General features: G+C 44.5%; 1 protein-coding gene across 4 annotated transcripts in view; it reads right to left on the bottom strand.

The window, feature by feature from the left end:
* Positions 1-6,876: 6,876 nt before the first annotated feature.
* EDA (ectodysplasin A) overlaps positions 6,877-16,859 on the bottom strand; it is a 2,379,945-nt gene continuing 2,369,962 nt past the window's right edge. For 3 of the 4 annotated variants that reach the window (XM_069612481.1, XM_069612482.1, XM_069612483.1), the window contains exon 9: positions 6,877-10,291. In XM_069612481.1, coding sequence (XP_069468582.1) covers positions 10,043-10,291 — 249 coding nt within the window. In that variant the 3' untranslated portion in view covers positions 6,877-10,042. The remainder of the gene's footprint in view (positions 10,292-16,859) is intronic. The other variant, XM_069612484.1, reaches the window with a different exon arrangement.

Below are 16,859 nucleotides of genomic sequence, written 5' to 3'. Positions count from 1 at the left end.
GGCTCCCCCGCGTTTGCTCCCACCTCAAAATTCCAAGGTCAGGAACCCGGCAGGGTGTCACCAATATATGGTGACCTAACTAATGTCCTAACTGTTGGGGTTAAGAGCGCTTCCCACTTGTCTCCTGTTAGTTACCATGGTACATTGTGAATCCTCCATATTACAATAAAATTCGACGCCCCTGAGAGTCAACACATCTCTACACTGTATTATAATCAAGCCCCAGACTCACAATATGTACAGCACCTCGGTCCCGTAAACAGGCCTCACTTGTCCGCATCGTCCTTCTTCCGGCCGTCTGCTCCCTCCGGGCAATTTTGGCCATCCAACCATTCCATCGCATCCTCCGGAATCTCAAAAAACAAAGTTTGGGCTTTGTGGATCACCTTCAGCTTAGCTGGGTACATCAACATGTATTGCATCCCCGCCGCTCGCAATCTCCTCTTCACTGTCCCATAGTGTTAGGGAGAATTCTCTCTTTAGGCTGAATTTCCTAACCTAGTGAGTCCCCCAGCAGCTTTGCTGGATTTCTGGAGTTTGTTTTATTCTCCTGCCAAGAGTGAGACTCTTTTTCTCCCACTCTTGGACATGATTTATGGTGTTCCTTTGACTGTTAATGTGTTTTATGGACTATGGGGTCCTTTACTCCATCGGGTCTCATGTGTTTTTCCTATGTGTGTTACACAGCACCCTTCGTGCAGTGACACAGGGGTGTCCTAGTGACACCCCACCATAGACTCCATACCCTGGGACTGACTACTGTCTCCCAGGGCATGTAAAGTCACCATTGGCTTTACTAGTCCCAAATTATTAACAGAAACCGGTACAAACCATCATATTGTGGACATACTGGTCGGGGCAATTCGATTGCCCTGGGGTCTGTTAGTCGAGGGGGCACATCTCCGTCCCCCCTGATCGAGTTTTGGCTGGTGGCAGTGGATACTACTTTTTATATTCGACCGCGAATATGGGATGGGATTTTCCCATTGTTCGAGGCTACCAACTTTAATTATTTAATTCTCATAGCCTCGAACATACCGCCGATTTATTTATTTAATATTAATTCGCCGGTTGGTATTTTTTGCCAGAACTCGATTCTAAAATGGCATTTGTGTTCTCTTCTGTGACTCCAACCCAAGTCGAGCCCTTTGTTCCACTTTTTGGCGGGCTTCTCCACAGAAGCCTCCAAAAGAAGTGCCACTCTGTCTGGGTACCACAGGTGGTGTGGGAGGGGGTTTAGGCACCCTGGACTGAGTTACCTTGGTAACTCAAGTCTCACTCTTGTGGGATTGGCCCAAGTGGTGAGCCGGCCGGCTCCCCACTTAGCATGTTTGATTGACAGCTAGGCTGAGTGAATGGGGGTGTGCTGCATAAAAGCAGGGCTTTGGGGACTGGAACTTCAGAAGTCGCCACAGGACCTGAGAATCCGACGAGGGAGAAGCTGAGCCGACCTGCTACGACGACACCACCGGTGGAGCCTTGCGGAACCGACTCACCACTTCCCGACGACAGAGAAGATCTCCCGGCTGGAGAGGCTTCTTCCCCTGACTGGTGGGCACAACCAGTTTACCTTCTTTTCCTCGCATCCCAGGACGTCTTGTGGTCGAATTGCCCGTGCCAAGCACCCCGGCAACCGGATAGCCACTTACCACTGGACTGCGAACAAAAGGACCGCTCCTTTTACCTGAGAACTCCGCAGCTGGTTTCTTCTCTGGCAGTGCAATGGACTCCTGTTTTCCTCCCCGACAAGATCCTCTCTTCCCCCGGACGAAGCACCGACTTGCATCCGCTGCCAGGAACAACTGCCCCCGCTGGAGTATTCTCACCACTTTAAGGTACCGTGTCCACCAGGCCTCCCTTTCTAAAGATTGCTACAAGGTAAAAATAATCCCTTAACCTTCTGGACTGGGCTGGCCGCCTTGACCATCTAACTGGTCCCTTTCTTTTGGTCCAACTCTTTCTGAACCTTTTCAAGACTTTTGTGCTCTTCAACCGTGTGACCTTGGACACATTTCGTTCTGATCCTCTTAAAGTGGATCCGGCCTTCTGAACTCTAACTTCACGGTTTTACTTTGCCTTCCTCTCTTGTTGTGTTCTTGTGAAAGTGTTGAGATCTGTTTCAAATTATACTCTGCTTTTCTCTCCCTTTTTAAAATGAAGTATTAGAGTGCCATCTGCGTTAAGCGCTCACCGCTGTCTGAAAATAAGTGGGGCTTTACTTAAGACTTGTCTAATATTCTTTTAAGGGAGTGTATATCTTTTAGTGACCGTGTTTTTGAACTGCTTAACATTAGTGCCTGTGTGTTTTACTAGATGTATTTTTAAATAAATAATTATATCTCTTTTACACCAAGCTCTGGTCAGTGTTTACTGGTTCTACTGTGTTCTTTTGACCTATTGTGAATACTCTGCATACTGCCTAACTCTTCTTGAGGGAAGTCTGACTGCTCAGCCACAGCCACCAAGTGAATCTGTGTGGTACAGACTGCTACCAAGTGGGTTTACTGCCAATCACCTGTAGCCTTAAATCTTTTGCAGTGGTCCCAGAGGGAACTGCACAGGTTTCTGCCTAACACATAGTTCAGCCTCCGCCTCTGCACTTGAAGTGTATAGTCAGGACATGCCGAGATGGTCGCGGAAGCCCTTTGTATGGTGCCCCCCTTCCTGAAATATTCCAGTATCTTCTCCCTGTCGCAATAGTTCAAAATCTTAGCGATGATCGGCCTCGGGAGGTACCAGGGGGGGTTCCTCGTGAGCGCTCTGTGTGCTCTCTCCACAGCGAAGCCTTGCGTGAAGATCCCAGCTCCTATCTCCTGCAACAACATGTTTTCAACGTAGTCCGTCGGGTTAGGGCCTTCTTCCCTTTCGGGGAGGCTCACTATGCGCACGTTGTTCCTTCGAGCGCGCCCTTCAGCCTCCTCTGCTCTGTTCTCCAGGTGGATCACCTGCTGCTTCAGGATGTGGATCTCTGAAGCGTGTGAGGTCCGGGCAGTCGTGTTTATGGTCACTTCTTTCTCCAGCTCATCTGAGCGTTCCGCCATTTTCCGCACGTCCAATCTGAGCAAGTTGACCTCCTCTTGCACTGCGCCGATTTTGAGCTCCAGCGCTGCCTTAGGTTTGGCAGGGGCTACCTCCAGCTTGCTTTCCCACGTTGCCTTAAGGTCTGCAATTGCTTCCAGGATTTGCTGGTCGACGCGTGTAGGGGTAATGTCTGCAGGTGGAATCTTGTCCTTAGGTCTCGCCCCCTCTGCCTGTTGCGGGGTCTTGGTGAAGTCCTCCATTGTACGCTGCTTCACCTTGGATTTGGGATGTTTGGATGCCGTCCTGCCGTCTGGCATTCCCCTGGTTTTAGGCGAGGCCTACTGGCCCCCGGCCACGATCCCGTAGTTCAGAAAGGCTAGCAATCTCATTGGCCAGCTGACGGGCTAGCCATATATTGGGGGCATGCTGTTGGCCCCTGCTGCCCTCCAGTCCTAGGTGGATGCTGCTGCCTTATGTACAACCGCTTTCATGGCCCCTCAGGAGTATCCAGTATCTACTGCATCAGGTCCACCAAGTGCTTGTGCGCCGCCAGGTCTGTGGAGCGCACGTGCACTCCCGTCTTTGCTGGACGCCTCTATCCGCAACTGAGGCGTCCCCTCCTCTAGGTTCCGCAGCAGCACAGCTCGGGCTCTTCACGTTGTCCTCTGGGCCGCTGTCCCAGCTGACCAGGGACGCTTCCTCTCAAGGTGCACAGCGGGCCCTCCTCCTCAGTCCTTCCATTCCTTTGTTCGCCGAGCTCGCCCGGCCGCCATCTTTGATTCCGAGTGCCGTCCTCCGCCGCCAGCACAATTTCCTCGGTAGCCGCTCTAATACTTGATGAATTTTGAGCGGAGTGCCATCATTCGATGCAGCTATCGTTCCCACCAACTCTGGTCTATCTCTGGTAGCGAATGTTCAGGATTAAGGTGCCCATGCACTAAAGGGTCATTTCGGATCGACAGGAGACAGTCAGAAGCGCGTCTTAAGCCATGGCCCCCTAGCCCGCCCCCCCCTCTAACTGTACCCTTAATATTATATCCTTCTAATTGTATTTACATTATTGCACATTATCATAGTCCCTTCTTGTATAGTGATCTGTTGCTTTCCACAGATTTGCACTGAATAAACTACAAAACATACATATTATATGTGTATGCATGTGTTGGGTTTTACATAGCGCATACTAAGCTGTGAATTAATGAGGAGCTGAACAATAAGCAGACAAAGTAGTAGGACACAATAACATGCATGAAGTACCTATGTACTACCTATGTCACTGCCATGTACCTATAGATATTAAAGATGTAGTGGTTAACCATCTTTTAAAGAAGCAAGGGATAGATCCAAAGGACTCCTCTAATTTGAGGCTGATAACTAATACCCCCTTTCTCCTTAAAATCATTGATAAGGTGGCCCCCATTCAAATTCAATCACATATGGAAGTCTCGGGTCTCCTTACTAGGAAACAGTCTGGTTTGCGGTGTGCCCATGGGACTGAAAGTGCCTTATTAGATCGCCAAACTTAGATGTTATCAGCCTTAGAAAGGAGTGGGTAAGGGCTGCTGATTTTGCTCGATTTATCAGCAGCTTTCGACCTCGTGGTCCACAAAAATATGTTGGGTAGGTAGGCTGACATTGGGGCTTCTCTAGAGAAGCAGTGACATGGATGGAATAATTTCTTGGTGGGCGAAAGTCCAGGATTCATAGGGGAGATGCTTCATCTGATGCTGAACCTATCGTCTGTAGTGTCCTGCAGGGGGCATGTTTATCCCCTTCCCTCTTCATTATTTACATTGAGCCATTATGTGAGGAAATAGAGAGATTGGGGGTGTTTTTCTCAAATTATGCAGATGATTTTTAGCTCTCCATGGAATTTAGTGGAGTTTATGCAGATGACCAGGGAAATTTCAATTAAATCTATATATTCATTAAAAACTGGATGTCCGCTAACTGGTTATGCTTAAATGCCAGTACAACAGAGCTCATGGTGTATGGTTATAAGTACACCCGAGAGAGGTTAGGACAGGAATATTAAAGTTTTCGCATCGACAGAGGCCTTGTTGCAGTGGCCGGTAAGGTTAAAACACTTGGTACCGTTCATCGAGGCTTTGCTTAATGCAGATGCTCGATTATTATCTTACTGTCTTCAGAAAGATCTGTCCTATGATCATGAGTAAAAATCGCAAGAAGTTGGTGCAAGCCATTATTCTACCTCTGCTCGATTATTGCAATTCCCTGTTAGAGGGAGCCAGCAAGGAATGCATCTACAAACTGCAGAAACTCCAAAATGAAGCAGTACGTATAATATTCAATTTTGCACATAGAGACTCAGTAACTACGGCCCGCAGAGAGCTCCATTGGCTTCCTATGGCAGCCAAAATTATCTTTAAGATGCTGATGCTGAGACACAAATGCCTCTTTGGGACCGCCCCTCGATATCTAAAGGAGAAATTGGAGATCTATAAACCAAGCATGATTCGGCGCTCAACAAAGGCTTGCACCCTTAAGATTAATCGGTTTAAGAGAGTCTGAGGGAGCGGTCGTTCCTTTCCTATTCAGGTTGCACAGGCCTGGAAGAAGCTCCCTGAGTCATTAAGGAACGAGAGAAACCATTCCACTTTCAGGAAACTCCTGAAGACCAGATTGTTGACCTAGGTAGAGTCCAGACCACCTGCTATAGTAATTGTGTCTTGTTTTGTAGGTTTGTCTTCTATGTAGCGCCTGGATGCCAGAGGGCTTTGGCGCTCTATAAATACACATAAATAGAAATAGAAGTTCGAATAGAATAGAAAGAAAGCGATTAAGGGTACACCTGGAAGGACATGTTGAGAAGGCCTATAGATGGTTACAGACAGGGGATCCAGTCTTGAATAATTAATTTGTCGATGCTTAGCGGTGCTCCTGTTGAAGCTATTTTCCTGTGAGTTTCATATAATTTGCCCTTCCTAGCTAGCCGGTCAGAAAGCACAGCGAGCTGAGTGCTCGTTTTCACATCTGGGTGCAGCCTGCTGATGTAAGTTCGAATGCAAGTAGCACCAGCTCAGCTTTTCATCCATCTGAGGTTGATAAATTGAGTACCATGCAGTTTGATAATATCAACTGTTATTTCAGTGCTTAGATAACCTGTGGGTTTGTAACGTTATATTAAACTAGATATTATTATAGTCCTAACTGTTCTGGTGAGTCCTCACTATGCTCTAGTGATTCCCTCCATTGTCTTCATCTGTGAGCCAGGAAGCAAAGTGTTTTTTCATCAAGAAGACACCAAAGACAGGAAGTCATTGAGCAACACACCCACATTTTTCCTGGCTTTCCCAATCTTTGATAATGTTTATCAGCTTTACTAAGCAGTCCTGACACTTTCTGCGTGATATGGTTATTTTGCTCTTCAATAATAAACACTTCTCATTATAAGCGCTTACTTTGTACAAGCATGCATTCATACTTACATACATACACACATACATACCCTAATTTGGCACATAGTTGGTATGAGGGGCGAGCTGGCACAGTTAACCTGAATGCCAGCATGTCTTACAGAACTGTTTCAGGTGAATCTGGTTAGCATTCAATATTTTTGTGGTGATGTTTTATGAACCTGCCTTTCTGTCAGCAGACAGGTGATTTCTGCTAGAGCTCTTGGCATTGTAGAAAAGTATACATTCACTTAAAGTGGGCAACTGACCAGTGCTTGGTTAGTAAATCAGTATTGGAGATCTTTTCTGGTACAGAACGAAATGAATTAATGTACAATAAAGAATGAAGGAATACATGTTTGAGCCTCAGATACATTATACCTGTATACTCAATAAATATTGTCACTTAATTTGCTCCAGCATTTAGTAAATGGACAAATTCTACAGCACGAAAAAATAAAGTCAATTTATTTTTGCCACTCTTTCACAAAATGCAACAACTGACCAAACAGAGCCTGTTCAAAATGATTTAAGCCCAATTCTCTGCAGAATGACTCAATGTTCAAAATTACGGAAATACATGTCTTGGCACTAAGCCTAATGTATGAACCGCTGTGCAAAATTGGTGCAAAAGCCCATTTGTCTAACTTAGTAAAACATGGTTGTTATGGTTTAAGGACTAAAATTTGGATATGTGCAATGGGAGATAGTATAATATAAACGATAACAGAGACAGAGGTGTAGAGCAAGGACAGAGTGTTCCCTTTCCTTTCCATCAACCACTTAAAGTCAGTTATCCTGTTCTTTCTCAAATCAGACCACCACTTTTCTTGGCTTCATTCTAGACATTGAACCCACCAATCTCCTCCCCAATGCACAAAGCAATATTGCTCTAGAGCCCCCAGCCTTTAACACGAAGACACAGTGAATGATCGACATTATAATGTTACTTGTTTCAATAATTATACAGGAGTACTTGAGATCATCTGATGGAAAGTGTTCCGGAGAACAGCTGAAACCAAACTCCAGTGCCGCCCGCCATTGTATCCAATAAGAGGTCTTTCAATTGTCAAACTATATCTTCTAAAATATATTTTCATGCAGGTAATGTTCCCTCTGTGCAAATTCTACAGTAGAAATCATCTTCAAATGTCGATGCCCATCAATGTCAACTTCCTGAAGAACTTCCAAATGATAACTCATGAGTTGTCTCCAAAGTGTACCCTTTGAAGCATGCTGAATGTCTCAAGATTCCTCAAAATACTATACTATTTACACACTGAATCTAAACTATGATGCTAACCCTAAGTCTCCTTCATATAGTAACTTCAGGTTTTATACTAGAAGGCATGCCTGAAGTCACACACAGCACTCAGTTTACATAATGCTTTACCTTCAAATATATATATTTTAACATCTATAAGGTGTTTCCCATGTCCTGTCACTATATTACTCTGCATGAAGGTCCTACAAACTCTATCTCTATGTGCCTCAGATAAGTACTGAGCTACTACCAGTATCTAGTTGCATTATGTACCTTAGATGTTGGACTATTGTGAGCGGGCACCAGATGGGATGCCTCCACATTCTGCTTCATGGGCTACCTCACCTCCAGAATCTTCCCACATTATGAGCCGCAGAGGTTGGACAAGTATGGAAGCCACTCAGATGCTGTCTCATGGGAATCCTCCACATTCTGCTTATTGAGCTAACTTATGCCTTTTTTAAGTGCATCACAATTATGGCTAATCTGAGGAGATAACAGGTGCTAGCTCACAGGGGCCTCCACAATCTACGCAGAAGGAGGAAAATCCAAATTCCAACTAATTATGTACATTATCTACCCGACAATATATCCCTACAAATGATCCCTAATCGGGATCAGTCATAAGATATCACAACCTATGTTAGGGCATTTAAAATCGAGCCAGTGGGATGCCATGAGATTAAACTTCAAAACACTTCTAATTCTAATTGGGCATCTACAAATGTGACATCATGAAGCATTTCCAAATTGTGCCTCAGCTGACACCTTGTAAATTCTTTCCTAAGTGGTATCCCTTATTTTACAAGATACCTTAAGATATTTAATTTCTGGCTGGAGACTTTTCTCTAAATTCTACCTCACCAAAATTCCAATTTTTACCTATTCTTGTGCTTCCAAATTCTACCACCATAAGGTATCACTAGATTTTACCATCTAATGCGTCTGCGTCTTCTTCCCCATATGACACATAGACATTACATTGGGAATAGACAGTGGCAAACCCTTACCCCTCAGGCACATTCAAAGACTACATTTTAAAGCACATCTAAAGTTTGCCTCCCAAGCAATAAGAAAACTCTATTACTATGGCAACAAGAGAGTGGTACAATCTTACTGACTAATTTAAAGCAGTGGTGGGTAGTCCAGGAAATTAGATGTAGTTTGCCTTCTTCATTAATGGTAAACAATGAAGAATTATTATAAAGCCGATGTCAGAATCTCCTAATGTTCAACTACCCAGAGATACACATGGAGATTGGTGCTCCAGTAGTGAGGTTGTAAACAGCACTGATGAGATGGTATAATCAGAACGAAGATGCACTGGCTGCCAACATTTCATTGTAAAAGGGTCCATAGATTTAGAAATGAAAATGCAAACTTTTTGTTTATAATGTATTGAAATCCAGAAACTGTTCAGCACAGTTACAGTAATAAATAAAACTCACTAACACTGACATGAAAAAATGGTGGAACAATGTTTTTAAAACATGGAGGCAGTGAAAGGAATATTGAGAGACTAATTCCTCACAGTTGGTGGAAATAACAGAGGATAAGAAGGTGTGACTATCACACATTATACCTCTTGCAGCATGATGAATGTTTTTTTTAAAAATCATCAAAGAAGCAGCAGAATGTAAAGTGATCAGTCCACAGTATGCTTGATTTTAAAATGGCTGCTTTGAATTTGAAGGAAACAACATTTATTCTTCATTAACTGTCCTGCTGACGTCTGTATGTTTCTCCGCTCCAGGAAAACAGTCTTTAAATCTCATGTTTGAACATATTAATTAAACACCTCAATCATTTTCTTTGGCTCCAATGCATATGCCTATTGCAATTGACTCCCCAACAAAGTTGCAATAAACCTGCCTCCATTTTGAGCCAACTAAATGTGGCCAAGGTTACATATCACCAGCAGCACAAATGAATCTACTATCCATGCCTCTTGGTAATTCCTCCCTTAACCCAGGGGTCCTTAGTGCAAGGCGGAAGAAACGTTCACACAATTGATCCCAGTGTAGCCGGGAGTACACGCAGGAAGGCATTTAGCAGCCAGGTAAGCTCTTAGAATGATCCTTATCAAAACATATTTTGCCCTTATCTTGCTGTGCCTCCAGCTGCCATCTTTGACTTCACCTACAAAGGTTTCAGCAGCATTAACCCCAATCTTCCATTTGGTAAAGTCTTCTCTTCTCTGATTGTATTACCAAGGGCGGAAAGCTGCTGACCAGCTTTCTATGAGGCTGTGTGAAACAAGCCCTGAAATACTGAGAGATGACTGGCAGCACTGTTGGGTCCTTAAGAGTCTGCGTCCAAACTGTGCAGCTATGATTTTTTGCTACCCAGGAGCTTCCCCAAGTCGCACAGCTCCAAAGAATGTTGCGTGTTTGCTCATGTTAATGGAGATATCAGCGTGGACCATCTTTACTGTGATCTTTTGCTTCGCTTTCAGAAGGCACACACCAGCAGTATAGCAAGTATTAAAACTGGTCTTCCTTGTCTCTATGCTGCGGGTGCACTGTAGGAAGGGTGTGTCATCCACCAAGACCTCATAGCTTGCAAAGTCCGAGAAGTTGAGGTAGTAAACCTGATAAATGAAAAGAAAAGAGATGTTAGAAATATACTCAAGCATACCTCATTGAATTTCACACCCCATATTTCAAAATCATACTATTTGTGTAATTGGAATCCACCCAAAACACACCACACTTATGCAATGGACACATCTACTACATCCCCTGCCGAAACAAGCCCTATCAACAGTGCATAAACATATCAAAAGTGTGTGTGCTACACATAACTCATGTTCAAATCACACAAAACAAATGTACATTGTATGAAAAGAGGGTATATATGGGGAAAAAGTGTCTGGCCGTGATCCAGAATGGGTGCTGTGTTTCAGAAGGCTAAAAGCATCACTTACAATTGGACACTCCAACCCCTTTCTCAGCACCATTATCAAATCTTTTTTTTTTTTTTAAAGTTAGCCATTAGTTTAGTTTTATGCTTGAACCGTTGCAGTAAATTGTGCCTACCCTTTTCTATGCTCATGTTTTGTTCTTTAAATATAATTTCGTTTTGTTGATGATTTATTTCTTCTTACTGTTTGTCCAATTTTCAAAGTCCCTCCGATTTATTGATTACTAACTGATTTATGTTGCAGATCTTTTAAATCTTTTGTATGAATATTTAGCGCCATTATTAATATTGTTTGGTTGGCATTTAATTAAAGGTAACATTATTTCAAGTCAATGAACAATGTTTAATTTTCTGTTGCTACATTCATATTTGCGAGCAGTAACAACATTTTACTATTGTATTCATCTTAATAGAATTGGTTTCTTTCCATAGCTGGAAATATTCCAAATATGTAGTGTCTTGCTAATTTCACAATCTGTCTTTAATTCTGAACCTGTCTATAGGTGCTTGAAAAGCATAACACGTACATGCAAAGAAATGCTTACATCTGTACATTCAAGGTTAAAGTGTCCGTGGCAGCAGCACTGTTGCTTCTAAAGCCTGGCTCTTTTCGATTGAACATATGTTGGTACCCCGCCAACTACTTGCAGAAGAGTAACTTGCTTCTCCTAAGTGTGCACAGCCTGCCATAGTGGATGCCTGTTTATGCAGCCATTTCCCAGTAACCTTAATGAAAAGTCAATCGGAATGGTTTTGAGAAGATGGCACAGGGGTTGGAAGAAGGGAATTGCGAATAGGAAACAGTGGGGCTCATTACGAGTCCGACGGTAGCCGTGCCGGTAAAACCGGCCGGCTGCTGCCGGACCCGTATGGATTTACCTGCTCTGGACTTGCCGGATGTACCGGGGCATTCCAGCCCGGTGGTCCGGTAATTCCGGAGCCGGCATTCCATTACTCCCCATTCCCGTGGAGTCAGAATTGGACTCCACGGGAATGGGGGCAGAGGAAACACCGGCACCATGCAGTAATGGTGCTGGTGTTTCGAGGTCCTTGTGCGGCCAGTGGCGTTACTCCCGCCAGGTCAGACCTGGCGGGTGTTACACCACACGACCACATAACTCGGAGTTAGCCAGTCCGGAAAGCACTGCCGGTACGGTTTTACCGGCACCGTTAAATCCAGACCGGCTAACTCATAATGAGGGCCAGTCAGAGACTAGGAGTAACAGAGTTATGACAAAGGTCATGTTACCCCACGCCTATCTGATGGATACTTGCATAATCTTAGCATGAGGCTAGATCACCCAGAACGAATAAGAAGAGCAAAGGAAGAAGGAAAGAGGCAGCAGTGAACAGGTAAAGACAGCAGCTGAACACAATTCCCATGACGTCTTGGTCAAATTGAGCCTCAGTTATTGAGAAAATGACCTGAGTGTGGTGCCTTCAGAATAATGTGCATTGGGCAACAATGTAGAGTGCCAGAGGTTATCCACTGCGCAATGGAGGTTTTGAAGACCTCGACAACACGTAACACAATGCTAATCTGAAGAAAGCATGGCCCAAGCTGCGACCTGATTGGTGCACAGGAGCACCAAATGAACAGCCCCCATCTAGCCAGGAGGCGAAGCCGGCCCATCTCAAAGTCCTGGCTTCAATGCCAGACAATCCTGTCTTTGCCTGTCCTTGCCAGGCCTGCAATGGTCTCCCATTACCTTCCCTGAGGATCTAACCCTGCTCGCCACAAGCACAGTCTGCCCTTTGAAGCAGCTACACTCCGTTCCAGCTCACATCCGACTATCTTTGACGCGCCTGGATACCAGCTAAAGAAGGTAAGAAGAAACACCTCTCTTCATCACCCGTTCTGCATGTGACTAATGGTTCGCATTATCTAGATTGTGCCCCGTATGCCTCTGTCACCCCTACGTTGCATCAAACCCTACAAACACATGCCCAACATCTTTATTACCTCCACAGGAGTAATCTTGCAGGCGCTCATACTGGCCCTTCCTCCCGCCAAACCTTGCCGCACTGTGACCCCACCAACTCCTATCCCTCGCTGCTCGTTCCGACCACTTTCCTACCTCCTCTCCACTCATGTACTTCCAAAATAGTCACCACGCATATGCGATTCATGATGCACCACCCTTGCACCTCGTCTCAGTTTACAGACCTCTGGCCCCGCCCACCAATTGTCTACCTTCAAGCTTGCACAGTCCACATAGCACAGCTACCCCTGCAGAGACGGAAACTACTCATCGTTCCTACCCCCTACCACCTCCTGGCATTCCCCGCTCACCAATACCAAACAGGTCACTACCATTATTAATAACGCCATTCCATCTGTGTAAAGTTGGCCTCATAGCAATACCCATGCATCTTTGCTTCCAGTGCTGCCACCCATGCGCCCAGGCTCACCAGTGCTGCCACCCATGCGCCCAAACTCTCCAGCACTGCGCCCAAGCTCACCAGCGCCACCCCCCATGCGCCCAAGCTCTCCAGCACTGCGCCCAAGCTCACCTGTGCCACCACCCACGTTTCCAAGCTCACCAGCGCAGGGCCCACACTCACCAGTGCAGCCACCCATGCACTCAAGCTCTCCAGCACAGCACCCACGCTCACCAGTGTTGCCATACATGCGCCCAAGCTCTCCAGTACAGCTCCCATGCTCACCAGTGCTGCCACACATACACTAAAGCTCACCAGTGCCACCACCCATGTGCCCAAGCTCTCCAGCACAGTGCCCACGCTCACCAGTGCCACCACCCATTCATACAAGCTCTCCAGCACAGCACCCACGCTCACCAGTGTTGCCATCCATGCGCCAATGCCCACCATTAGATATCTCCCCTAGCACCAACATTTGAAATTAATTCCTGCGCCTCCGTAAACACACACATCGACATCCTCCAATACTCCTGCCCATGAAAACACCACAGAAAAGAAAAAGTACCAACCATCTCCCCACTTGAAATGAATCTTGATCAATGCCAGATCAGTCGTGGCTCATGCACTTGATATTCACGACCTTATAGCCTCCAACAATATCAACATCTTGGCCATCACTGAAACATGGCTCTGCCCCTCTGCCTGCCCAGCACTTTCCAACACAATCCCCCGCGTCTTGCCCTACTCAAAGAGGACACAATAGATAGCAAATGTGGGGGTAGTATTAATTTATGTGGGGTAAAATAACCCTGAATGCCATAACTAAGGGCTTGAGTCAGTATGAGGGCTCCCCAAAATGAAAGGCATGCATGGAATTAACATGAAAATAAGGCCCTGCAATTTCAAAGCAAAAAGGAGCAAAATTAGGCATCAAAACTTGGAAATGCCTAAAAATGGGCATTGCCTCACAGAAGGGAAAGACATGAGAATATATTTGCAAAAAGTCTCAAAGGGCTGAAGTCCTCTTGTCAGAAACAGCAGTATCCAGAATGTTAGAGGAAAATGCTAAGATTGTGTGCAAGCCTGCACAGCAGAATGGAGCTGTTTACTGTGACAGACATAATTGTGTGCAAAAATCAGTTTTTCCCTTTATATTAAAGACATGCTCATGAAAATTTGTGCAAGATGCATAATAGAGGAACTCAAATTTGTCCATCATGAGCCCATCACAAGAGGAAACAATAATTCGCAGACGCTACAAGATGTTGAATGGCAGCAAAGTGAAAGCCATTCACGGCTGGAATTGACAAAGGACATTTCAATTGTGCCTTTAAAGGGATGTACAGGTAAAGTCTTTAAATATATGTACCATTTTGCCCTTCTGTGATCACTTTTTGCAGGAAATGACTTTTGCAAGGGTTTACATATTTAGATTTCGTGCAGTTGCTAATAGTTGATTCAAAAGTAAAATGCTTGAAGTGAGGGGCCGGCCGAAATCCTGGTTTAATTTCACTGCTGTGAGGTTACCAAGTGTGAAAGTAGATTTCAAAGGCCCAGTGTCATGGGAATGAAAATATGTTCCTTCTTCAAGTATGAGCCCATTCTGTTAAAAATACAAACCTAAGGCGGGGAAGAGATCATTTGTGCGGGGCGAGATGAGAACATTCTCCTGCTCCCCAGTTTTATGACTTAAAACACTTAGGCCGTAATAAAGCTGACCATTAACCCTTTAAACCTTTGTCTAATCTAAACACAGGAACTCCTCTTGACGTCAGAGCAAAAACCAGATCCCTTCCAAGGGTGGGGGACTAAATTAAGGAACAGTGTCACAAGCATTGCACTGAATGGGAGATATGCTGTTTATGGGATAACTTTGGCAATATTGATCACACAGGGTTCATGTTCGGATTTCTTAAAAGTTCTCAGTGGCCCGCTTCTGGTGACACTAACATACCAAAGGTTACAAGGAAAAACTTGATTTGGATCTCTGCATAAATGTGAGAACCACACAAATTTGAGAAAAGTTGTAAAATGTTATCCATGTTTCACCCACCGCATGCCATATCTTTCATTAATATAGTTCGGGAGAAAAGGAGAAAATACGGTGGCTTCGCACCAGTAGGTCTCACAGACATCTGATGAAGTCCATGTGATTCACAAGAAAATGTAGTATTAAAAAATGCTGGCATATGTGTCATAATATGATGAGAAAGGGCATTTGTCATACGGGCAAAAACCAGACCCAGACCCTTTTCTTAGATGATGGATGTGGTCTCCTCCATTGGCTTCCCAAAATATGCCCACATTCTCTGGACCTATCGGCCCACAGATGGGAGGGAACTCTTGAACGCTGCCCTAACCCTTCTGTGGGAACTATGACAAATCAGTGATGTCATTTGCTTTATAAATAAGTCCCTCCACCTCAAATCAGGGCTCTACCTACACACTCTCGGGGTGTGCAGCTGACCAAATCTGGAACCATAATTGCAGAGTAGGGCCTGCATCTTGGAGTGAAGCCAGGAGCTGGAGTAGCTGACTTAGGGCAGAGATAATCCTTGACTGACCCCTGGCTGTCTCAGCAGTGAGGCCCTGTTGCTCCTTAGTGCACCATTCAGCCCTCTCTTGTAAGTATAGACATCCCCAGCAATAGATTAAATAAGCCCTATATTCTTCAGCATTGCCATAGAGATTCCCCCATGGAAAAATACCCTATCTTCTTTGTTTGTGTAATTTAGTCATTTTCTTATTGAAAGATATGTCACTTGTCTGTGCCTGGTGGTCATTTTCCCATTTGAAAAATCTTTTGTTTGCCTGTGCGTTTCTGTCATTTCCTATTGAAGACTCTCCAGTTGCTTTTGGAGATCCCTAGTATATTTTTTCAGTAAATCAATTAATTTCCACAGTATTTCATGGGATTAGAATTTGAAATGAACTATCTCTTCCCAGTGTCTTGTGAGTCATTATAGTGATAAAGTGTTCCCCAAAGAAGTAATTTCATTGAGACCTGAAAAACAATGTGTCCGTGTGTTTAAATGGTGTTTTACAAAACGAATTTCTATTTGCATCTGTCATTTTAAACAGAAACTGATTTCCTGATGTGAGTAATCTCTTTGCTCAGAGCCTACCTGTTATGTGCCTCTGTCATTTGAACCGAACACTGATTTTCCTATTGTGATTTCCCCATTGCTAAAGCGTGCCTGTCATTTGCAGCCGTAGTAAAAATGAGTGTCATTTGCATTTTCGTTTTCCTGGAAATTATCACTTAACCTTTTAAAAACCTTTTCTCCTAATCTGTTCCTCTTCCCCTACTATATTTTGATGACAAATTTTAATTGCATTCCTTTTCCATTTGCCCATGTGTTGCATGTACTAAAATCGATGTTCCTATTGTGTGCTGGCGAGTCTGTTCTGAAGTCCTATTTGTTGTCTCGTCTAGGCAGCACGAAGTACCCTTTTGTTCTGTCCCAATGCAGTTGTCCTAACTAAGTAAAAACCCATTTTATTTGGTGCAGAAAAAAAACAGATTGTCCCATTCATTGCTGGCTCCCCATATTGTTTCTAAAACCCCATTCAAAAATCCGATTTTAATCTTGTGTTCCCATTACTTGCCATTGCCTTCCATCCAAGGCTGACAAGCCTTAGTGAAAGTCTGGGGAAAGGGTGGGGGGTGAGGGTTCCTGGGACTCAAGAATCCTTTGTGTGTGTATGCACTGTCCTGTGGGTTGCATTCATTTTCATGGTGTTTTGAACTGTTGATATTAGTGGTGAAATCAGTAAAGTAAGTCAGTGTCCCATACAGGTTTGAGTTGTCTTAGTGTGCCGCTTTACTAAAAGTAATCAGAAGTCTGCGTTGC

The sequence above is a fragment of the Ambystoma mexicanum genome, chromosome 5p, assembly GCF_040938575.1.
Source record: "Ambystoma mexicanum isolate Mex_15411 chromosome 5p, UKY_AmexF1_1, whole genome shotgun sequence".
Taxonomy (NCBI): domain Eukaryota; kingdom Metazoa; phylum Chordata; class Amphibia; order Caudata; family Ambystomatidae; genus Ambystoma; species Ambystoma mexicanum.
Note: the sequence above shows the minus strand (reverse complement) of the source record. Positions and strands in the feature narration are given on the sequence as shown.